The sequence below is a fragment of the Sceloporus undulatus genome, chromosome 3 (assembly GCF_019175285.1).
Source record: "Sceloporus undulatus isolate JIND9_A2432 ecotype Alabama chromosome 3, SceUnd_v1.1, whole genome shotgun sequence".
Lineage (NCBI taxonomy): Eukaryota > Metazoa > Chordata > Lepidosauria > Squamata > Phrynosomatidae > Sceloporus > Sceloporus undulatus.
Genome location: NC_056524.1, coordinates 185171272 through 185190672, shown reverse-complemented (window position 1 = coordinate 185190672; position 19401 = coordinate 185171272). Strand labels below are relative to the sequence as shown.

The 19401-nt window shown below is 40.5% G+C and overlaps 1 protein-coding gene across 3 annotated transcripts in view; it reads right to left on the bottom strand.

The window, feature by feature from the left end:
* STK32C (serine/threonine kinase 32C) overlaps positions 1-19401 on the bottom strand; it is a 249608-nt gene that overhangs the window by 3854 nt on the left and 226353 nt on the right. For all 3 annotated transcript variants that reach the window (XM_042460811.1, XM_042460812.1, XM_042460813.1), the window contains 6 exons: positions 14491-14580; positions 11994-12097; positions 11754-11870; positions 4794-4919; positions 4481-4612; positions 998-1065 (listed from right to left, as the gene is read on the bottom strand). In XM_042460811.1, coding sequence (XP_042316745.1) covers positions 998-1065; positions 4481-4612; positions 4794-4919; positions 11754-11870; positions 11994-12097; positions 14491-14580 — 637 coding nt within the window. The remainder of the gene's footprint in view (positions 1-997; positions 1066-4480; positions 4613-4793; positions 4920-11753; positions 11871-11993; positions 12098-14490; positions 14581-19401) is intronic.

Here is a 19401-nt window from a genome sequence, read left to right as displayed (position 1 = left end):
TTACTGTTTTATAGTGTATTATGTTTATTTCATTAGCCACAACAGAACTTGTTTTATGGGGCAGCTATATAAATGTTGTTAATAAAAATAACAATATAAATCAGAATGTAGACCTGACTCCAGAGCTTTCTAGATCTTCAGCAGTGAAACTGGTCAGACAGGGACTAGTGAAGCATAGAAAAATTGGGGCAGTGGCACAATCTTACTCTTTTATTTGTACACAGAGTGAATGTACTGGAACAGAATGCATGGAATGACACCTAAGCTATGATTTAGGAACATTTTAAAAGAGGTTTTGGTAAGACAGGAAAGGGAGAAAGCACTTGTCCGGGGCAATGGGGATATTTAATATGGGAGGTTGGATCTCATAATGTAAGTGATATGTTGAAGAGCTTTCCTTGTGAAAAATGTAATACAGGTTGACTTTCTCTTACCTGAAATGCTTGGGACCAGAAGTGTTTGGGATTTTGGAATATTTGCATAAACATAATGAAATATCTTGGAAATGGGGCCCAGGTCTAAACATCAAATTCATTTATGTTTCTTAACACATAGGCAGAAGGTAATTTTATACATAATATTTTTAAATAATGAAACAAATTTTTTGTACACTGAGCAACTAGAAAGCAAAAGTGTCACTATCTCAGCCGCTCACTATCTCAGCCACCCCAATTTTGATGTATTTCAGATTCAGAATTCCAGGAAAGGAATACTTAATGCATAGTAAAAATGGACAAGTCAGCAGAAATTAGTGAAAGAAGTAAAATACATAAGCCATGCGATATTTGTAAAACTTGAAATATTGAAGAAAAATCACAATGCCTTCTTGATGCATGAGAGAAAATTTAGTACAACAAATCTGTGTATTCTAGAATGCTGGTCTCTTTTTGATCAGCTAATCCACCCTCTTTCCATGAGTAATTTATTATTTTAGGAATCAAGACAATGAAAACAACCCCCTCTCCCCCTTCCTCATGAATCATGTCCCCAAACTTACTTCTCTCTGTTAAAAATTACAAAGTCTTGCTGAATTGCTTCAAGGCAGTCCTGGAGGTAGTCATTTTCCTATTAGAGAAAACAAAACAATTAACACACTTTCAAAATCTACACTGCTGTGCCCCTATGTCCATGAATGATGTTTACTTGGGGAGTATAAAAGCTTAACATAAAATAAAGGAAGAAAATTTTATCTTTGTTACCCAGAATCTTGGTTACTGTATGCTCTCCTTTGTTTTGGTTTTCTTTAGATTACTTTGGCACTACATTCCCCACAATATATTGTGGTATTATTATTATCATTATTATTATCTTATATCCCACCCTTCTCCCAATGCAGGAAATCAAGGCGGCGAACAACAGTAGAAAACAATACAATTTAAAAACAGTACAACAATATTAAACTATATAAATATAAAAATTAAAAAAATTATTTTTTATAAGAATTAAAACAGTTATAAATTAAAATATAACATGTTAAAATACAAGCCATTAAAATTTATATAGTTCAGCATTAAAAACCCAGTCCTTCTCAGCTTAAAAGGTCTGTACATCTTTACCTGGCATTGGAAGGATAGTAAGGATGGCACAATCCTGGCCACTCTAGGGAGGGAGTTCCAAAGCTTGGGAGCAGCCAAAGAGAAGGCCCTCTCTCTTGTTCCCAGCAAATGTGCCTGAGAAGGTGGTGGGACAGAGAGAAAGGCCTCTCCAGATTATCTCAATACTCTAGTGGGCTCGTACAGGGAGATATGGTCTTTCAAGTAGCCTGGACCCAAGCCGTATGGTAGCATGTCAAACTGTCACTCTAAGAGCCAGGAGACCAGTACTGAAATCTACATTCAGTCATGAAGGTTACTGGATGGCTTTGAGCTGGTCATCAAAATATGGAAACAATTTTGGACTACAAACTTCAGTATTTACCCAGCCAACACGATCATCCAATAACCTGAACTCTAAAAAGGTAACTTTTCAGACAATCCAGTCACAAAGTAATATTTCCAATCTCTCAACCTAGCTTGCACGTCCATAGAGTATTGTTGCATATATGCACTGAGTTCCCTGGACAAAGGGTGAGACAGAAATGTAAAAAATAAATAACATCATGTGATGCATTTTGTTAGTGAATTCCATGACATCACTGGGAGTCCTTTTTGTTGTTGCTGATGTTATTATTCTTGCAGTGGTTGAAAGTGTTTACCAACCTCACATGACAACTCTCCCCCAAGACTTACATTTTGGCTTCTTTAGTGGCCAATGGAAACTGGGAGGAATTGGAGAAGCATTTGGCTATGTCCCTATAGCCAGATGCAAAACAATGATATCATCCTCTGTGACCAATGCTTCTCTGATATCCTCCACTGTTCACTGAATGGCTCTACTGGTCACTGAATGGCTATGAAGCTGGGGCTGCAGCAGTGAAAAGTTGAGTCATGGAGAGGATGAGAGGAGTTCTGCCTGCACAACCTTTACATTACATCTCACTGATATCGGATCTTCACCCATAACGTAATACTTCTGGTCCATGTAATTTTTGTACTTATTCATTTGTATATTTCAGTAGTGGGGAGTGTGCGGGGTGTGTGCAGAGCACATGGGTGACACCCCAGGAGGGGGGCTGACACCCAGTCAGCCTCCCCCCACACCATCCCTCATGCTCCGTCCCTCTGACCTCTGAAGGAAAAGAGGAGGAGGAGGAGGAATCAGCAGGAATGGGAGGGAGAGAGAGAGAGAGAGAGAGAGAGAGAAGCTGCAGATTCGGGGGGGGGGGGGGGGGGGGGGGGAGGGGGGGAGGGGGAGAGGGGGAGAGGGGGGGGGGGGGGGGGGGGGGGAGGAGGCTGGAAAAGTGAAGTTGGTGACTCCCTGTTGGGGGAGGTCAAGCTGCCCCCTGCCTCCTGGGAATTTTCTGGGTAGAGGTACCAAGGCAATCCCTCTCCTCTTCCTGGGTATCCTGCAGGGCTAGTCTCACACCTGCCCCCCTCTGACCCAGGAGGAGCCCGGCTGTTTGCTCTGAAGAGCCTCCATCGGGTGCCCAGACCTTGGCCCCATCTGGTGCTCGATGGGATATCTTCCTCCACCCACATACACTGCATGCACTGTCCTGTCCCCCATGCACTTTGTCTCCTGTGCACTGTTCCCTCCAGCATGTGCATGGAGGGGCAGTGCGGGGAGAGCCCCACCTACTGGAAGCCCCCAGAAGTCCGGCCTCTGCTAGCCTCACTCCTGCACTGGGTGACACTGCTGGTATATTTATATCTTGGCTTGACTCATGGTCCTCCTCCCCATTTTTATTCTCATAATAGGAGGATAAGTAGATCAGGTTCAGAAAGAATGAACAGGTCAAGGTCATCCAACAAGCTTTAAGGCTGAGCAGGGACTTGAACCTGAGCCTCCCTAGTTCTGGCCTTACACTCTAACCACTACACCACATTGATGATCTAAAGAGTTATCCATAAGCAAAATGCACACAGATGACTCAAAGAGTCATTCAGGGTTATTCAGCAGTCCGTTCTACCCCACTTCTGCATTAATCTGTTCTTTTAAAAAAATCACACAAGGTGACACACAGATATATCATTAAAATACATAAATATATATTTCCCATTCAACCCCAAATTTCTAAAAACAATTAAGTTTCTAAACTTAACTTTAAACTGTTTTAAGTTATGCTTGTATTGATCAGGACCCCCCCCCCACTCAAAACTGCAGCAGTAAAAGCAGCTGGTACAACATACTGCTCAACAAAAGTCTGGTTCTCTGCCATTGCAAACATTATTCCCATGACAGTCCAATATGGTAGAGAATCAAAGAACAGAAGTTGAGATTTTTGGAAATAAATACTCTTCATTCTCATATAATAGCAATAGCAGCTACATTTCTGTACTGCTTCATACTGAACTAAGCAGTCTCTAAGTGGTTTATAATGTGTAAGCTAATTGCCTCCAACAAGCTGGGTACTCATTTTAGTGATCTTGGAAGGATGCCAGGCTGAGTTGACCCTGGAGTTCCTGGTTGGAATTGAACTCACAACCTTGTGGCTGTGAGTGAGTGGCTCCAGTACCAACATTTAACCACTGTGCCACCAGGGCTCCATAACTAAAAGGGAAAACAGAATAGATACTTGGTCAATAGCATAGCAGAACTGGATTTTCTAGGAGAGAGTTCTGACTTATTCTGGGTGGGGGGCAATGCAAAATAACTAACCAAACTATGCTAAAACACATTAAATTTTGTTTGGCTTTGGAAAGCTAAGCAAGGTCAGGCCCTGTTAGTCGCTGGACAGGATACTGCCAGGGAATATACAGGTAGGGCTAGGAAAGAATCCAGTCTGAAAAGCTGGAGGCATTGTGCTGCAGTCAGTTAGCAAAGTTGGACTACATAGAGTAATGGTCTGATTCAATATAAGGCAGCTCCTTATGTTCCTGTGTACAAAAGCATGATATTCCAACATTTTGTTCTATTTTGGCAACTGAAAAGAGTCACTTACTGATTGTGAGCTGTCCTTGCTGTTATCCCTAGATTTATTCTTTGCAAGTCTCTTCTTCTTCTTGTGCAGTGGCCGTGACTCCAGGATCATTTCTTCTAGCTCAAAGGTGGGGTCGCAATGCAGGCGGCCTTTCTGTTATAATCAGAACAAGGTATTGCCTCAAACCCAAGGAAATGATGAGTCAGATAATTCAAGGTACCTACCAAACCCACATTGGTTTGCCACAGGGAAATCTTTGGCTTTATAGTGCAGCCTTCTTTGCAAATAACAGGGATCAGGGACAGAAGCAAATGTACACATTGCTTTTACTTACGTTAGGAACAAAACCTGGCTCTACTTTCTTTTCGCAGATTTCATCCCAATCCACATTGGATAAGTAGGAGGAAGTCTGGATGTTAGCTAGGCTTGAAAACCGATGCTCAGGATTGACAGTCAAAAGCTGAAATAGGAAATGTTGAGGAGTGAGATAAAACTATCTTGACAAAACTGTTTCTTCATAGTCTCATAAGATACGTGAAGGCAATGGAGACAGGCTCCTTTTCCCCTTCATTTTAATTTTTACAGTTCATTTGCATGATTTTTATCCATTGGAATAGGAATTTCATTTAATGGAATTGTATTTGTCCATTAGCTTATTCATTTGTACCTCTGTTTGAATAGAAGAGCCAGTCAGACTTCTACTGCCTGTAACTTAGGTATTTTCTATATAAATGATAATGAAACTTGCAGCCATTCTATTAACACCCCCTTTGCCTTTGACCGTTATAATGGCCAAACTTCAGGCCAATAGAAAAAAAAGGCTCCAATTTTTGTGATAGCAGAAGTACCATCATCTGAAGTTGAAATCATGGGACAGAGGAGAGTAACACATGGGAGGGACAGCATCCTTCTCCCATCCTTAAATGGAGTTCCCATTAATATAAAATGACAGCTCCATGACACTTAACCCATGAGAGAAGAACGGGATGGGAGAAGCATGCAGGGATGTGATCCCCAATCGTGCAATTAACCGAGTTTAGGGACGGGAGAAAGACACTGTCCCTCCCGTGTGATAATCCCCAGAGTCATACATTGTGAAAATATCACATCCCTTAGTGGATATTTGAAGGGTTGCATAGAAGACCAATGCATGTGCCAATCACTACCTAAAAGTTTGTTCAAATGTTTAACACAACCTTTTCTACTTGTTTCCTTCCAAACTTTCTCTACAGATCTTCAGCAACTTCTCCTCCCAAACTCTAACAGTGGCAAGCTTTGTGAATGTGCATTTACTCCAGCCAGCTGTCTAACTGATCACTAGATAAGTCACTAGTTTGAGTGTATTGGAGGTGCTAGTGAAATTTAAAAGCCTCAGCATTTCTCCTCTGGACCATCCTCCACCAGCCTGAGAGGAAGTCAGACCTGGAGGTCATCCCCCCTGCCCAGAAGCAACAAGGGACAGCTGTGTGACGCTGAAGTAACTCGGCCTCTCTGGAACTTGTTGAGAGGGAGGCAGAGATGGAGAGTGGTGCTCTACAAATTCCAGCTCCAATTACCATCACCCCGGCACATCTACAGCCCCGCAAAAGTCTACTGAGAAGGAGGCGGAGGCGGAGACGGAGTGTGGCATCTGACTGGGTTTTGAACTGTTTTAATTGTTTAATTTATTTTAAACTGAGAGGATTGTTATTATTAGTTAATGCTGGTGGAAGTATAAGGGACTAGTCTCCCACTGTTATTGTATTATTGTTGCCCTGTATTTTATACTGTATAGCATTTTCTTTTTTGGCTACCAGGGGAGAGTTGGAAATTGTTAGTTAGATTAATATGTTATGTTATACCTTATTTATTATTAACTTATGTATTTTGGATTGCTATGTTTTGTATTTTGGATTATGTTCACTGTATTTTTTATATTCATTTTGCAATCTTGTATTTTATTTGACCTTTAATTGATTTGCATTATACTGTAGTTTTCTTATTGTCATATTGTATTTCTTTATTGTTGTAACCCATCCTGATTCTACATTATTATTTTTATTATTATTAGTGAAATTTTATTTCTTCACTTGTGTATTCAGGGGCACTTTCACATTACACAATTATAGCACTATGATTCCACTGAAACTACCATGACTGCATTCCGTGGAATCTTGTACAGTATGCTTCATACGTGGGCACGCTATACGTGGATTTGAGCATATGCTCAAACCTGTGTAGAGCCGCATGGGATGCAAGGGGCGGTGTGTGTGCTGCTGCGCCACCGTGCTGCTGCGCCACCGCATGCACAAGCCCCATTCATTCCAACAGGGCTTGAGCATGTGCAGAATTCAGCTTACGCGGGGGGGGGGGGTCCGGAACGGATCCCACACCCCGTAAGCTGAAGGTGCGCTGTAGTTTATAGTTTGCAGATGTACTAAAGCTCTCTGGCTGAGAATTCTAAATATCCCTCCTTCCACTGCAAATCCCAGGATTCCACAGGATGGAGTCATGGCATTTCAAATATAGAGGATCCTTGTTATACGCTGGGGTTTGGTTCCAAGATCCCCCGTGTATAACAAAATCCGTGTATGCTCAAGTCCCATTAAGTATAATGACAGAGCAAAATGGTATCCCTAATAAAAAAATGGAACATCAAGGTAAATTTATACTTTTTTGGAACATTTTCAAACCGTGTATGCTTAAATCCGTGTATAAAAAATCCGTGTATAAGAAGGGCCGACTGTAGAATCATAATTAAACATTCTCCCACCGTAAGAGAAAGGCAGGACATAAATCCTGGAAGTAAATAGATAATAAAATATTGTAAAAAGAGGTCCAGAAACACCTTTGGTTGTGCGATGCTGCCATTCAAGAACAGGCAAAGCATAACTTTGGATGGAGATATTTATGCTCCATAAGCCCAGTGTAAGATCTTGGCCACTGCAAGACGATTTAGCCCAGCCAGCACAAATAGGAAGAGGTTTGGAAATGGCACTTCACCACACACACACGTACTAACCCTTAGAATTGCTCTGGTCACCATTTTCCTGACCATAAACAGTGAGCTTACTGGGTCAGTTCTACACCAGGCTAAATATCTAGGATTATTACTTTTTTGTTGTTCTATCATGAAATAAATGTTTGCTTATTTCATGGCAGAAATTGGAAGCACAACTGCTAAGTATGGAGGGACTGCATTGACTAGCTTTACTAGAGGACCATCTCAAATCCTTCCTTTTCATCTCCAAATTTTTGGCCTTCTGAATGACAAATAGTGCCTCGGAAGCCTTGGGAGCGTCTGTGTAACACTAATGATAATTTATTTAAATTCATTTGACCCCTGCTCATCTGTGGTCATCTTTGGCCTGAATAGGCCAAAGACTTCCTAGAATGCCCTCCCAAAATGCCACAGAGCTACTGGCCATAGGGTTGTCAGATTGAAATCTGGAGAAGGATCCTGTAGCATTAATGGTTGTGTAGAACAGGGGTAGGCAACCTGCGGCCCGCGGGCCGGATGCGGCCTGGCAAGGCCTTGGGACCGGCCCCAGCCCGGTCCTGCCCCGATTGCCACCGGGGCCTTTGGGGTCTCGCACAAGGGGCATGGTGGGGCAATTGTCTATAGAAGCCTCAGAAACATGCATTTATCTTAACATTTTTTTAAAAATCAGCAAATTTTTTCGCATGACCTCCATTTTTTATTTAAAAAGTGCCCTCCATTTGAAAATTTTGTCCTACATTTGTCCCGGTTTATTTATTTATTTAATCTTTCAAAAAATTATTTAATTATTTATTTTTTGGCTTCGGCCCCCCAGTTGTCTGAGGGACAGCAACCTGGCCCCCGGCTCAAAAGGGTTGCCTACCCCTGGTGTAGAAGATGGAATTTCAACAGGTGCTGTTTGTCTCACAATCAGGTAATAAGCAACACCTGTGAAAATCTCCTCTTCTACACAACAATCAAAACAGTCTCCAATTTTCAGTCTTTTGTTGCGTGCCTTCATGTCGTTTCTGACTGTTGTTGTTGTTGTTGTTGTTGTGTTCCTTCAAGTCTTATGTTAGTTGCATTTCTTCAAGTCATTCCTGACCTAAAGCAAACCCATCATGGGGTTTTCTTGGCAGGATTTCTTCAGAGGTTTGCACTGCCTTCCCTGAGACTGAGAGCATGTGACTTGTGCAAGGTCACTCAGGAGGTTTTATGGCCAGGCTGGGAATCAAACCCTGGTCTCCATAGTCCCAATACTCAAACCACTACACCATGCTGGCTTGCTGGCAGTTTTCAGTCTGGCAATCTTAATTTTGTAGGTTAAAAATGCTTGTCCTGCATGAACACTTGGGGTGGCACATGGCTTCACCTCACCCTTGTGCAAGATGGACAGATATATTTTTTGAATGGGGTGGTTTCAAGCTAACTCTGTGCTTCCACATGGTGCAGGGCTGTGAGAACCATACCACCTGTTCAATTCAACATTTGAATCTCTCTTAGAACAAAGAATACAAAATGCCATGCCAATCACATTAAAAATTGCCAGGCTGTCTTCTTTCCAAATACAATAGCTGCTCTTGGCTCTCCTTTGCTTTCTCTGTTCTTAGATTTGGGAGGAATAAGAGAGCAAAGCTTCCCAGGGTAGTTTTGGCTCAATGCCTTTTCCCTCCCAAGGCTCCTTTCTGCATTCTGGCAATGGAGTGTACACAAAAGTAACACCATTCTTTTCATTAAAGCTCACACAATGAGAACTGGGGCAATAATCGATTTGTTACCGACTGGAAACAAACACGTCTATATCTTTAGGTAGAGAATGGAGTTTGATCGGGATTTTTTCACAACCAGTCACCTGCAAACTGTTTGGGTGATATGGCTGTTCCAGTTATACAAAACTGGTACCTCTGTTTTCCCCCAATTAATCTTTAATGGAAAACAGCCTCACACAATTCAACAGTAGGAAGACAGGGCTGAACTTTCAAACATCAGTCAAGCTTGATTTGGGTAGGCAAGTCCCAATAGGGAATCAAGAGCATTGCAAAGGAAACTACTTTGTAGCTGGCCAGACTTTTCATCTGTCTTGCTCAGTATTGTCCTTGCTGGAGTGGACACCATTTCTGCCAATAACAGCTGCATTATTTCTGAAGTGATGTGTTGAGAAAAAGTCAGCAGTGGGCTGCATCCCTTTTGTCTCTGTGCACACCTCTTCTCTTCTTTGCAACTAGTTGACTCCTGGGAAAAGGGCAGATTGCTTTTGAAGAGACCAAAGTGATCACTTTTGCTTTTTTGAAAACAGGATGAGAGTAGTCCAAGGCTCACACATGGAGCAAAGGCTTCAGGCTAACCAATTTTTGTGTATGGTGACTGGCAGCACTGCTTAAGGATCAAGTAGGTATCCTTTTGCTACCTAATTTGATCAGGTAGGCATCATTTTGGATCAGGTAGGCATACTTTTGCTACCTGATCAGGTAGGCATCTTTTTGCTACCTAGTTGGGAATGTTAAGTTCAGTGCCTCAGACCTTCAGCATTCAGAATCAGCACTGTTAAACATTGGATTAAGGTCCTTTCCAAATATTTTAAATTCTGATAAAACCTGAGTCTAACATTCTGGTCCCTGTTAAGTGTGATGACAGTACTGCAACAAACACAAATCATATGGTGTGACACACATTTTGGGTGGATCCAGACTGACTCTTCCATGTAGTCAAGATGCAATCTGATAGTTTTGTCACTTGAAGGTAGTGATTCAACCAATATTTACCTTGTCACTGTTCCACCCACTTTACTGAAAACATGATCTCAGTTTGGTTGCTTATTTTAAGTATGGGAACAATATATATTGGCCAGAAGCATTGAAAAAGCCTCTGAAATATGCCTATAATTTTCTCCATACAGTAGAGATTTACTATACTATGAATATATTACTGTATGTTCATTTCTATGGACAATATTTTTGAAGCCACATTACTATACCAATCCAGCAGAGGGCATCTGTGCTCTTGCTGAGTAACTTTCAATGGCATTATTTCATAATGGAACTTCACTTTTAAAATCAAACTTTAATTATGTATATTGTTCTGACACTTTCTTATATTGGAGCCACTTATCTACTTCCACTGTTACCTGGATGTACTTTTTTTTACAGGATGCTGACATCTCACACCCAACATTTGCAAACATAAAATGAAGAATTTCCTCTCTCATCAAAATAGAAAAACATTACATAACAAGACACATCACATTAAGGGGCTGTTACTGTGAAAGAAATGTGTCATAAGGTCATTTATACTAGGAAATCCATAGGATGTCCATGTCTCGTATATAAAGACATGGACTCTTTATAGGAAATCCATAGGATGTCCATGTCTCGTATATAAGCAGAATCTGCAACAAAATGTTGTGGTATATTGTCACTGTCTCACAGGAGTGCTCTCATTCAGAAAACATGCAGCTAGTATGTCCTCTTATAGCAGAAGTGGAGAACTTCTGTGGGACAATGAACCCACCTTGAAAACATGGGGTTTGCACCACTCCACCACAATTTTTGCTTGTCCAATCAATCTCTGAAAATGTAGTGTAGGAATAAACCCACATGAAAGGGGTGAGAAGTATTATTAAAACCAATGCTACTACTATAATTAAGATGATTATAATACTATTAATATATATTTACAGTAATATATTATCATATATATTCCTGCTGTTTTTCTTTTGGCAGCCAAAGACCTTTTAGTTCAAGTAGGGTTTTGGCAACAGATTGAGATTTGGGGCTCTTATCGGAGGTTGTTGTATAGATGTATACATTAATGGAGGTCACTATAGAGATACTGATCTAGCTTTGGGAGTTTTAATGGAACTTGCTGTATATTTTCTCCCTTTGAAGTTTTTTTAAAAGAATTCTGTTGGTTTAATATCACCATCTGTTTAATTGCATTTTAGTATTACAATTTACTATGGTTTTAGCTGTACTTCTTTTTGAACCATGCTGTAAATCACCTTAGGTATTAAGCGGAAAAGGTAGGATAATAAATAAATAAATAAGTGAATGAATGAATGAATGAAATATACCTTTAAAAGTTTAACTTCTTTGTTGTCCTTAGTCACACTAAAAAGAAAAGACACCCCACATACATAAACACTGTACTAATCCAGTGAGGATAATACATATTCTGGTCTGGGAAGCATGTGAGCAAACAGATACTGAATTCATGTTTTATTTAATGCAGAAATATCTGGGCAAATCACTGTGTGCTCCCACCTCTGGATCAAGGCTCTTCTTGATTGCTTTGCACTGATGAATAATTGAGAGCTCTATTAGGGAGATAGTCCTTTACCTTTCTCAGTAATGCCACCATGTCTTTTGACCATCCTGTTGTGTACTGGACGCTGACAGTGCTGAACAACTGGACTAAAGATTCCACTGGGCTATTGGAGTGGATATCATAAGGCCTCTGAGGGGGAGAAGAAGGAAACAAGATATGAAAAGCTATGCTTACTGTGAAAGATTATAAAGACTAAAAGAGCAAGGTCTTCAAGCTAAAATATATTTTAAAAATAAAGAACATGGCAGGTACCCATCCACGAAGAAGCTCATACGCCATCACTCCCAGTGACCACCAATCAACTTCAAAAGAGTAACCAGATCCACCATTCAGAAAGGAATGAAAGATCTCTGGAGCTGAAAAGAAAAAAAAATGAGGGACTACTGTTGAATGCTTCCATTGCTCATGCAGTAAAGAGCTTTCACATTTACCCAGAAGGAAATCCCATTCAGTTCAAATGGGTTTACTCCAAGATTAATGGGTGTAAATCTGCATTCTTGCCAACTTTTCCAAGGGTTGGGGGATGGAGATTATAAAACAAGAATTGCACATATGGACCTGGCTCAGAAGGATGAATGGGAATGTTAAGTACAAAATTCAAAATCTGCTTTACATTGTGATGAAAACTTGGGATACATGGGATTTTAATAGCAGCTTTATGACCTAGAGTAGGGGAGGGCAAATTGTTGGTTGATTGTTACTCTCATGAACCCTCATTACAAGATATGCTGGTTGGGAGCTGTAGTCCAACAACATCTGGAAGGCAGCAAAATACCCACCCTGTCCTAGAGTCTGTAAGTGGTAAGGAAGAGTTGCTCAGTGGTAAAGCATAAGATCTGCATGGATGATGTCGACAATTAAAAAAGAAAGTCCTCTCTGACAACCCAAGGAACTGTTCCCTGTTAGGGCTGACCATACTTGGGACAAATGCACAGATAGGTCTGGCAGCTTCCAGTGTTCCAATGAGAAGGCAAATTGGCTTCCTGAGTAACGACTTTCCTCATTAATGTCAGGGGTGTAGCTATGGGAGTGGTGGCAAAATGAGATAATTCCATACCAAATAAAAATTCTAACTCCCACAAAATTCTCCTTCAGTCCGCCAGTGTCTAGCATTGCAGAGAATGAGACACTGAAGATTGATCACATTTAGAACTCTTATATTTGCTGTGTTTGCATTTCTTTGGTAACTGTCTTCTCCTTTTCTTTGGATGCCTAAAATTGTATCTCTGAATACAGCTGAAGTTGTAAGTTACTGCAATGCTAGAAATGCAGAGTCTGAAGGAAATTTTCATTGTGTAGGCAGAACTGTTATCTGGGCGACAATGCCCTCATTTTGTCCCCCCACTCCAACAGTAGCTACAACTCTGGTTAAGCTACATATTTTTCCAAAGATCAAAGTTTTCTTTTAGGAGAGACTGGGACTGAAGCAAAACAGTGCTGGATGCAAAGATACTGTCTACCTTCAAATGCCCAGCCTGCTGTGCCTGTCTCCTTCAAGTAAGCTATTTCAGAAAATATTTACCAATAGCTGGAGAGACTTTTAGTACACTCTGGTCCTGGAACAGACATCCCACCAGCCTAGAGTATGTATTATAACCAGGGTTGCAAAATGTGGGAGCATGCAGCCCCTCCCATTGCTGTTTTTGTGCTTTCAACCCCTAATATTAAAAAATACCCGTCATGCCTTTTGACTAAAAAAAGAAGGCAAATGGCACCCTTGAGCACATCCAAGTTGCAGGCCATCCTCCAATTTCTAATATTAAAAAATACCTGTTCTTCAAAACGACACATTGACTTCAAGTTTCTTCCAATTTTGTTTTAGGGTATTTTTGGCATCCTGTGTGGTCCCTGGAATGGAAAACTGGCCCCGAAAACCACTGAAGTTGGATATGCCTTAGACCATGATTGCACAGGCAAAATACCATGCCTTTAGGGGTGATCAGTTCAGATGATGCAGAGCCCAATGCCTGATGATATCTGGCAAATTCAGCACCAAACCCTTAAGGTGAATTTTTAAAAAACTCACCTTTTGCTCTAGATTTTCCCAGAAGATTGGGAGCAATGTCAGGCAGTGTTTGCATGCACATGCTGTTGTACTCTGGGCTAAACAACTGTTAGGATATATCGGAAAACCCTACACTGAATAATATATGATAGCTTGGGTGATATGTGTCCAAGGTCCTTTTTATGGTCCCCAAGGTCCTCTATGAGTCATTTTTGCAACATTTCACCTCAACTGTAACACCCCCCCCCCCCCGGCCATTTCAGGGCTTTGAGAGACCTTTTTAAAAATAGGAAGCAAACAATGTTCTTAAAAAGGCATTTCTTGGGCCTAAAATGGCCCAGGGAGATAAAGATATGGGTGTTCTAGCTTAAAATGTGACTTTATGTGTCACCAACATCATACCATGCTTCATGTGTGTCATACAAGGCACACTATGCCCCTTAATATGAGCCACAAGTGAATATATTGTGCAGTCACCAAATGTGGAATTGTTAAGTACAAGTATCAAGTAACACTTTCTTGGCTGGCTCTCTATGATTTGAGGAAAAGTAGCATTTTTGCTTCACACTTGGTTTACTGGGATTTCTATACCATTAATAAATGGTCTGGTTTTAACCAATGGAACTGACTGCTGTGTCAGGAAAGTTGTTCCAAATCTGAACTCCCCATGTGGGAGGAGTATGATCAAATGGCTTATTATGAGAAAATATCTGCAGGGAAGACAAATGAGAAATGTTTACTTACCCATATATGGCTTAGTTCCAGCTAAAGCAGTTGCTCTTTCACCATCTCTGACAATTGTTGCAATATTAAAATCTGTCAGGTGTGCATGTCCTTAAACAGAAAAAAGAACAATGTAAACTTATAAGCTCTGCATTATTCAGTGAGAAGTTACTTGAGAGAACACTTACTGTATACTAAGACATTGTAAGACAGCTGTCCCCATCTCCATGCTGGCTGGGGATGATTGGAGCTGTAGTCCAACATATCCCAAGAGTAACAGGATGGAGACGATTGCATCAGGAATGAGCATAAGTGTAAAATTTATCCTTAAGAGATAATGTGAATGAATGAATTCCTTTACTACGGTCAAAGACCAGCATCAGTAATAAAATAATACATAGAAAAGTTAAAATGATACGCACAAGAAAATGTTTTGGTTTAAAATAATAAAAAGTAAAAACCTACCAGGTAGGAAATGGAAATGATACATTTCCTAAGAGATAATGTGAACGAGGTGACATTATCAAAGTTTTGCTGGACTATCAACAATATTTAAAAGATTAAATTTTGTTGATTTTACAGTGATAAACAAAAATACAATTATTCCCACCTGAGCTCAGTGTGACAGTAGCATGCTTTCTCTAGCCTGCAAGCATTGTGCAAAAGCACAGCTCCCATTAAAACAGATCACAGCAATTTCCTGTTTGGTTATAGAGTAGTGATGGCGAACCTTTTAGAGACTGAGTGCCCAAACACAAAGGTGTTACCCGGTGCTGGGAGGGGGGCAGGGGAAATGGGACTTCTGGATGTGAGACTTCTGCCTTCCAGGGGTGGGACTTCTGCTGAAGGCCCAAGAGGGCAGGGAGAAGAGGAGGAACAGGCACACACCTGTTCCTAGTCTTTCCCCACCCTCCCATCTCTCCACGTGCCCTCAGAAATGGCTTCGTGTGCCAGAGAGGTACGTGTGCCATAGGTTTGCCACCATGGTTATAGACACTAGATTTTGTATCTGCTGTAGAATCCTACAAGCTGAAAACCCAGCTTTCATTTAAAAATATGAGTTTCTAGTCCTTATGAGTGGGCATCTATTGAAACTGTTGGCAAAAATCCACTGTAGGAAAGAAGAAGGTTGCAAAGTTTTGCTAGTTCTTTGGGATGCAGCTGCCCAGACTCCTATGAACTATTCATTCCAAATTCCTACAGTGTATTCTGGTCTGAATCCTACTGCTCTTTCAACTAGAGGAGGCATGTTGAACCAGCAGAATTTACTTATGTGTTGACTCCCTATCACAGAGTTTTCTTGGGAAGATTTGTTCAGAACGGGTTCACCTTTGTCCTTCTATGAGGCTGTGAGTGTGACTTGCCCAAAGTCACCCAGTGGATTTCCATGGCCAAGTCGGGATTCAAACTCTGGTCATAGTTTAATGCTCAAACTGCAACACCACACTAGTCCAAAACACACTGCAGAAATAATCCAGTCTGAGACATCTTTAACTGCTCTGGCTCAATGCTAGGGAATTCTGGGAACTGTAGTTTTGTGATACATTTAGCCTTCTCTATCAGAGAACTCTGGTGCCACAATAAACTTCAATTCCCAGGATTTTGTAGCACTGAGCCAGGGCAGTTAAAGTGGCCTCAAACTGGATTATTTCTGCCATGTCTTTTGGACCACTGTCTCATGTGCTGACTAACATCAACCCAGCACAATATTCTTAAACCCACTGGTTTCAATAGCCCTAAATAAATAACCTCTGTACTAGACCATGGCCCATATTATGTAAATATGAATATAGGTATACAAATAACTTCTATTTGCATTACAATTAATGATTACAACATTCTAATTTTACATTGTGAGTTTGCAGATGCTGGCAATAAGTGAGGGCTCAGTAATAAAAATAAATAGAAAATGCCTAGATTGGAAATTATTTACCATATACTAATTCTTGCTGGGATTTCTTAGAGCTGTAATCCATAAAAGTACATTTTCCAAGTTCTGATTCCAACGTACGTAGAATTTTTTTTAAGCACTTGGTCAAGGCTTTTAATGTTCTAGCTATACAATTCAGATTCTTGAGTATCACAGATAAGAAATAATGCACCATAATACATCAGTGAAACAACATGAACACTACAGCCATCACTGATATTTTCTCCGGTTTTTCAATTAAAGAAATAAGTTTTCTAAAATATAAAGATCCAAATTTAAGGAAGAGTTCTGTTACTAGAAATTGTTTACACTGCACAGTGAAATAGTCAAGGTGTCCTTAATTTACTTAATATACCTTAATATATCAATCCATATCATCTTATTTCTGATTTCTATGTATGGTTGTGAAAGCTGGACAGTGAGGAAAGCTGACAGGAAGAGAATCAGCTCATTTGAAATGTGGTGCTGGAGGACAGTTCTGTGGATACCGCACACTGCCAAAATGAACAATAATGGGTCCTGAAGCAAATCAAGACTTAAAACATCTTTAGAAGCTAAAATGAACAGAGGCTATTGCAGTTTTATTTGAAAAGTCAATAATGCTTGGCAAAGTGGGAGGCAGTAGAAAGAGAAGAAAACTGCATATGTATGGACAGACACAGTCAAGGAAACAAAGCTCTGAGTTTGCAGGACCTGAGCAGGACTTTTGATAAATGTCATGGAGGCTTCTCATTCAGAATGTTCTCAATAAGTTGAAGCTGATTTGATGGCAATTATCAACAATGTAAGTCCTAGAAATTTTGGTCAGGATTTTCTTGCTGCACATGCTCATGCACCTCAGTCTTGCTCACATAAAGGCTGACTGAAGTGCCACCTTGGTCCTGTCTGTTTCCTATGAGCTCCTAGTGTATCCAAAATGCTGCCCATCTTGCCCACTGGATACTTCTGCCAACTTCTCTGCTTTATCTGTGTGCAACTACAGTATGTACATAGGGTTGTTTTTTTTTTTTGCCCAGCATATAGGCACAGAATCACTTTCCCCCATTATTTTCAGTATTGACTAGGAATTTGGTGACAATTACCATGTTCCACCATGACAATATGGATTGAGAGTCAACATTTAAGACTCCTGTGCCCTCTTAGTGTCTAACATATTTCCTATGACATAAGCTTTCATGAACTAGCCATCACTTAAAATTTTTGAGCTATTGGCTAGGTGATTCTGGGAGTTGTAGTTCCAAAAAGTAACTTTTTTTTAAAAGAGTGCCATTTTGTCAGATGCAATATTATACAGTAGTTAGCTTTTAAAGTTCTGAAAGACTCTGTGGTGTTTGCTTCAATGGAATGGCATGTCTAGTCCCTTTGAAACTGTTATAATGTGACACTTGTAAAAACTACTCTTCATTGTCAATGTGTGCTCCCTCACAGAAGCCTCTTTCTTTTGTCTCTTTTTCCTTGCATGACTAGTATAAAAGGTAGACTATTCCCAGGATAGTGCATTTCAGCATTTTGAGGACACTTGAGCAGATTCTCAGAAAGACTTTAATTCATCACTGGATCTCCATCACATTGCAGGATAGCAGAACAATTAAAAGGGCATAGGGGAGACTGTGCGGCATAAACAGCTGTCCAAACGGGAGTAAACTGCAGTTTTACAGACAAAATCAGAACTTAAATCTCTTTTTGGTCAATATCCTAAGAGGCAAACTACAACAGCTTAAATACAAACTTGGCTTACTCACAAATACTTAGGTTAAAAACCTTTCAAGCAGCCTATGGGCCTATGGTCAGAAAAGGCTCCCTTCCTACCACCTTTTTTTTCTTGCCTTGTGAAAAGCTAGTTGATAGCTATTTAGAGGATTCATGTGGGAACATGCTATTATCTGAGTTGAAAAAGAGCTGAAAGATACCAGGGGATGCACAAATCATCTAGCAGTTGATTGGAAACCATTAGAATGACTCTTTCTGAGAATCTGCTCAAGCGTCCTCAAAATGCTGAAATGCACCATCCTCTGATGGATTCCAAAATACACCTTTCATTACAGAGAAAATACAGCTTGGGAATTTACTTTTAAAAGATAATTCATTGCATAATGCATTGCAAAGGTACCATCCCAGGTGACTTGTTGCTGTTAGTACTGGTAAGAAAAGTTTTAGTAACATGTACACATTTAAGGTAATATTACTCAAAGTGCCACTAGTTCCATTCTCATTACAGTGGACCCTTGTTATACGCTGAGGTTTGGTTCCAAGATCCCCCCGTGTATAACAAAATCCGTGTATGCTCAAGTCCCATTACATATAATGACATAGCAAAATGGTGTCCCTAATAAAAAATGGAACATCAAGGTAAATTTATACTTTTTTGGAACATTTTCAAACTGTGTATGCTTGAATCCGTGTATAAAAAATCTGTGTATAAGAAGGGCCAACTGTACATAAAAATTAAATAGGACCAATAAGAGAATGGCCTAAAACCCTCCACTGTAGGCAGAGCATGTAAGATTGCAGACCACCTTCCATTTCATGTCAGAATTTGACAGAACTAGCAGCTGGACCTTAATTCATCACTGGATCTCCAACATGTTGCAGGTTAGTAGGACAATTTAAAGGGCATAGGGGAGACTGTGTGGCATGAACAGCTGTCCTCAAGACTGAGAATCCACTTAGGAAGAACAGGTAGAGGCTGCTGCTTCTGTTTTTTACACAATGGTTCTGAAAACTGTGGTCCTCCAGACGTTTGGGACCTCGGTTTTCCTAAATCCTGAGCATTAACCATACTGGCTATGGCTTCTGGGCATTGAAGTCCGAAACATATGAAGATCCAGACGTTTGAGAAACACTGTTCTTGCATTTGCCTCTCAATGCTTCCCTTTGCCTAATGGTAGGATCAGCCTTATGAGTACAGCAGGTTTGGTTTGGATACCATTCAAAACACACAAGGGCAAGAGGCACATGTCCTACTGCCAGTGCTTCTACTCTCATTTGGCACATTATATTCT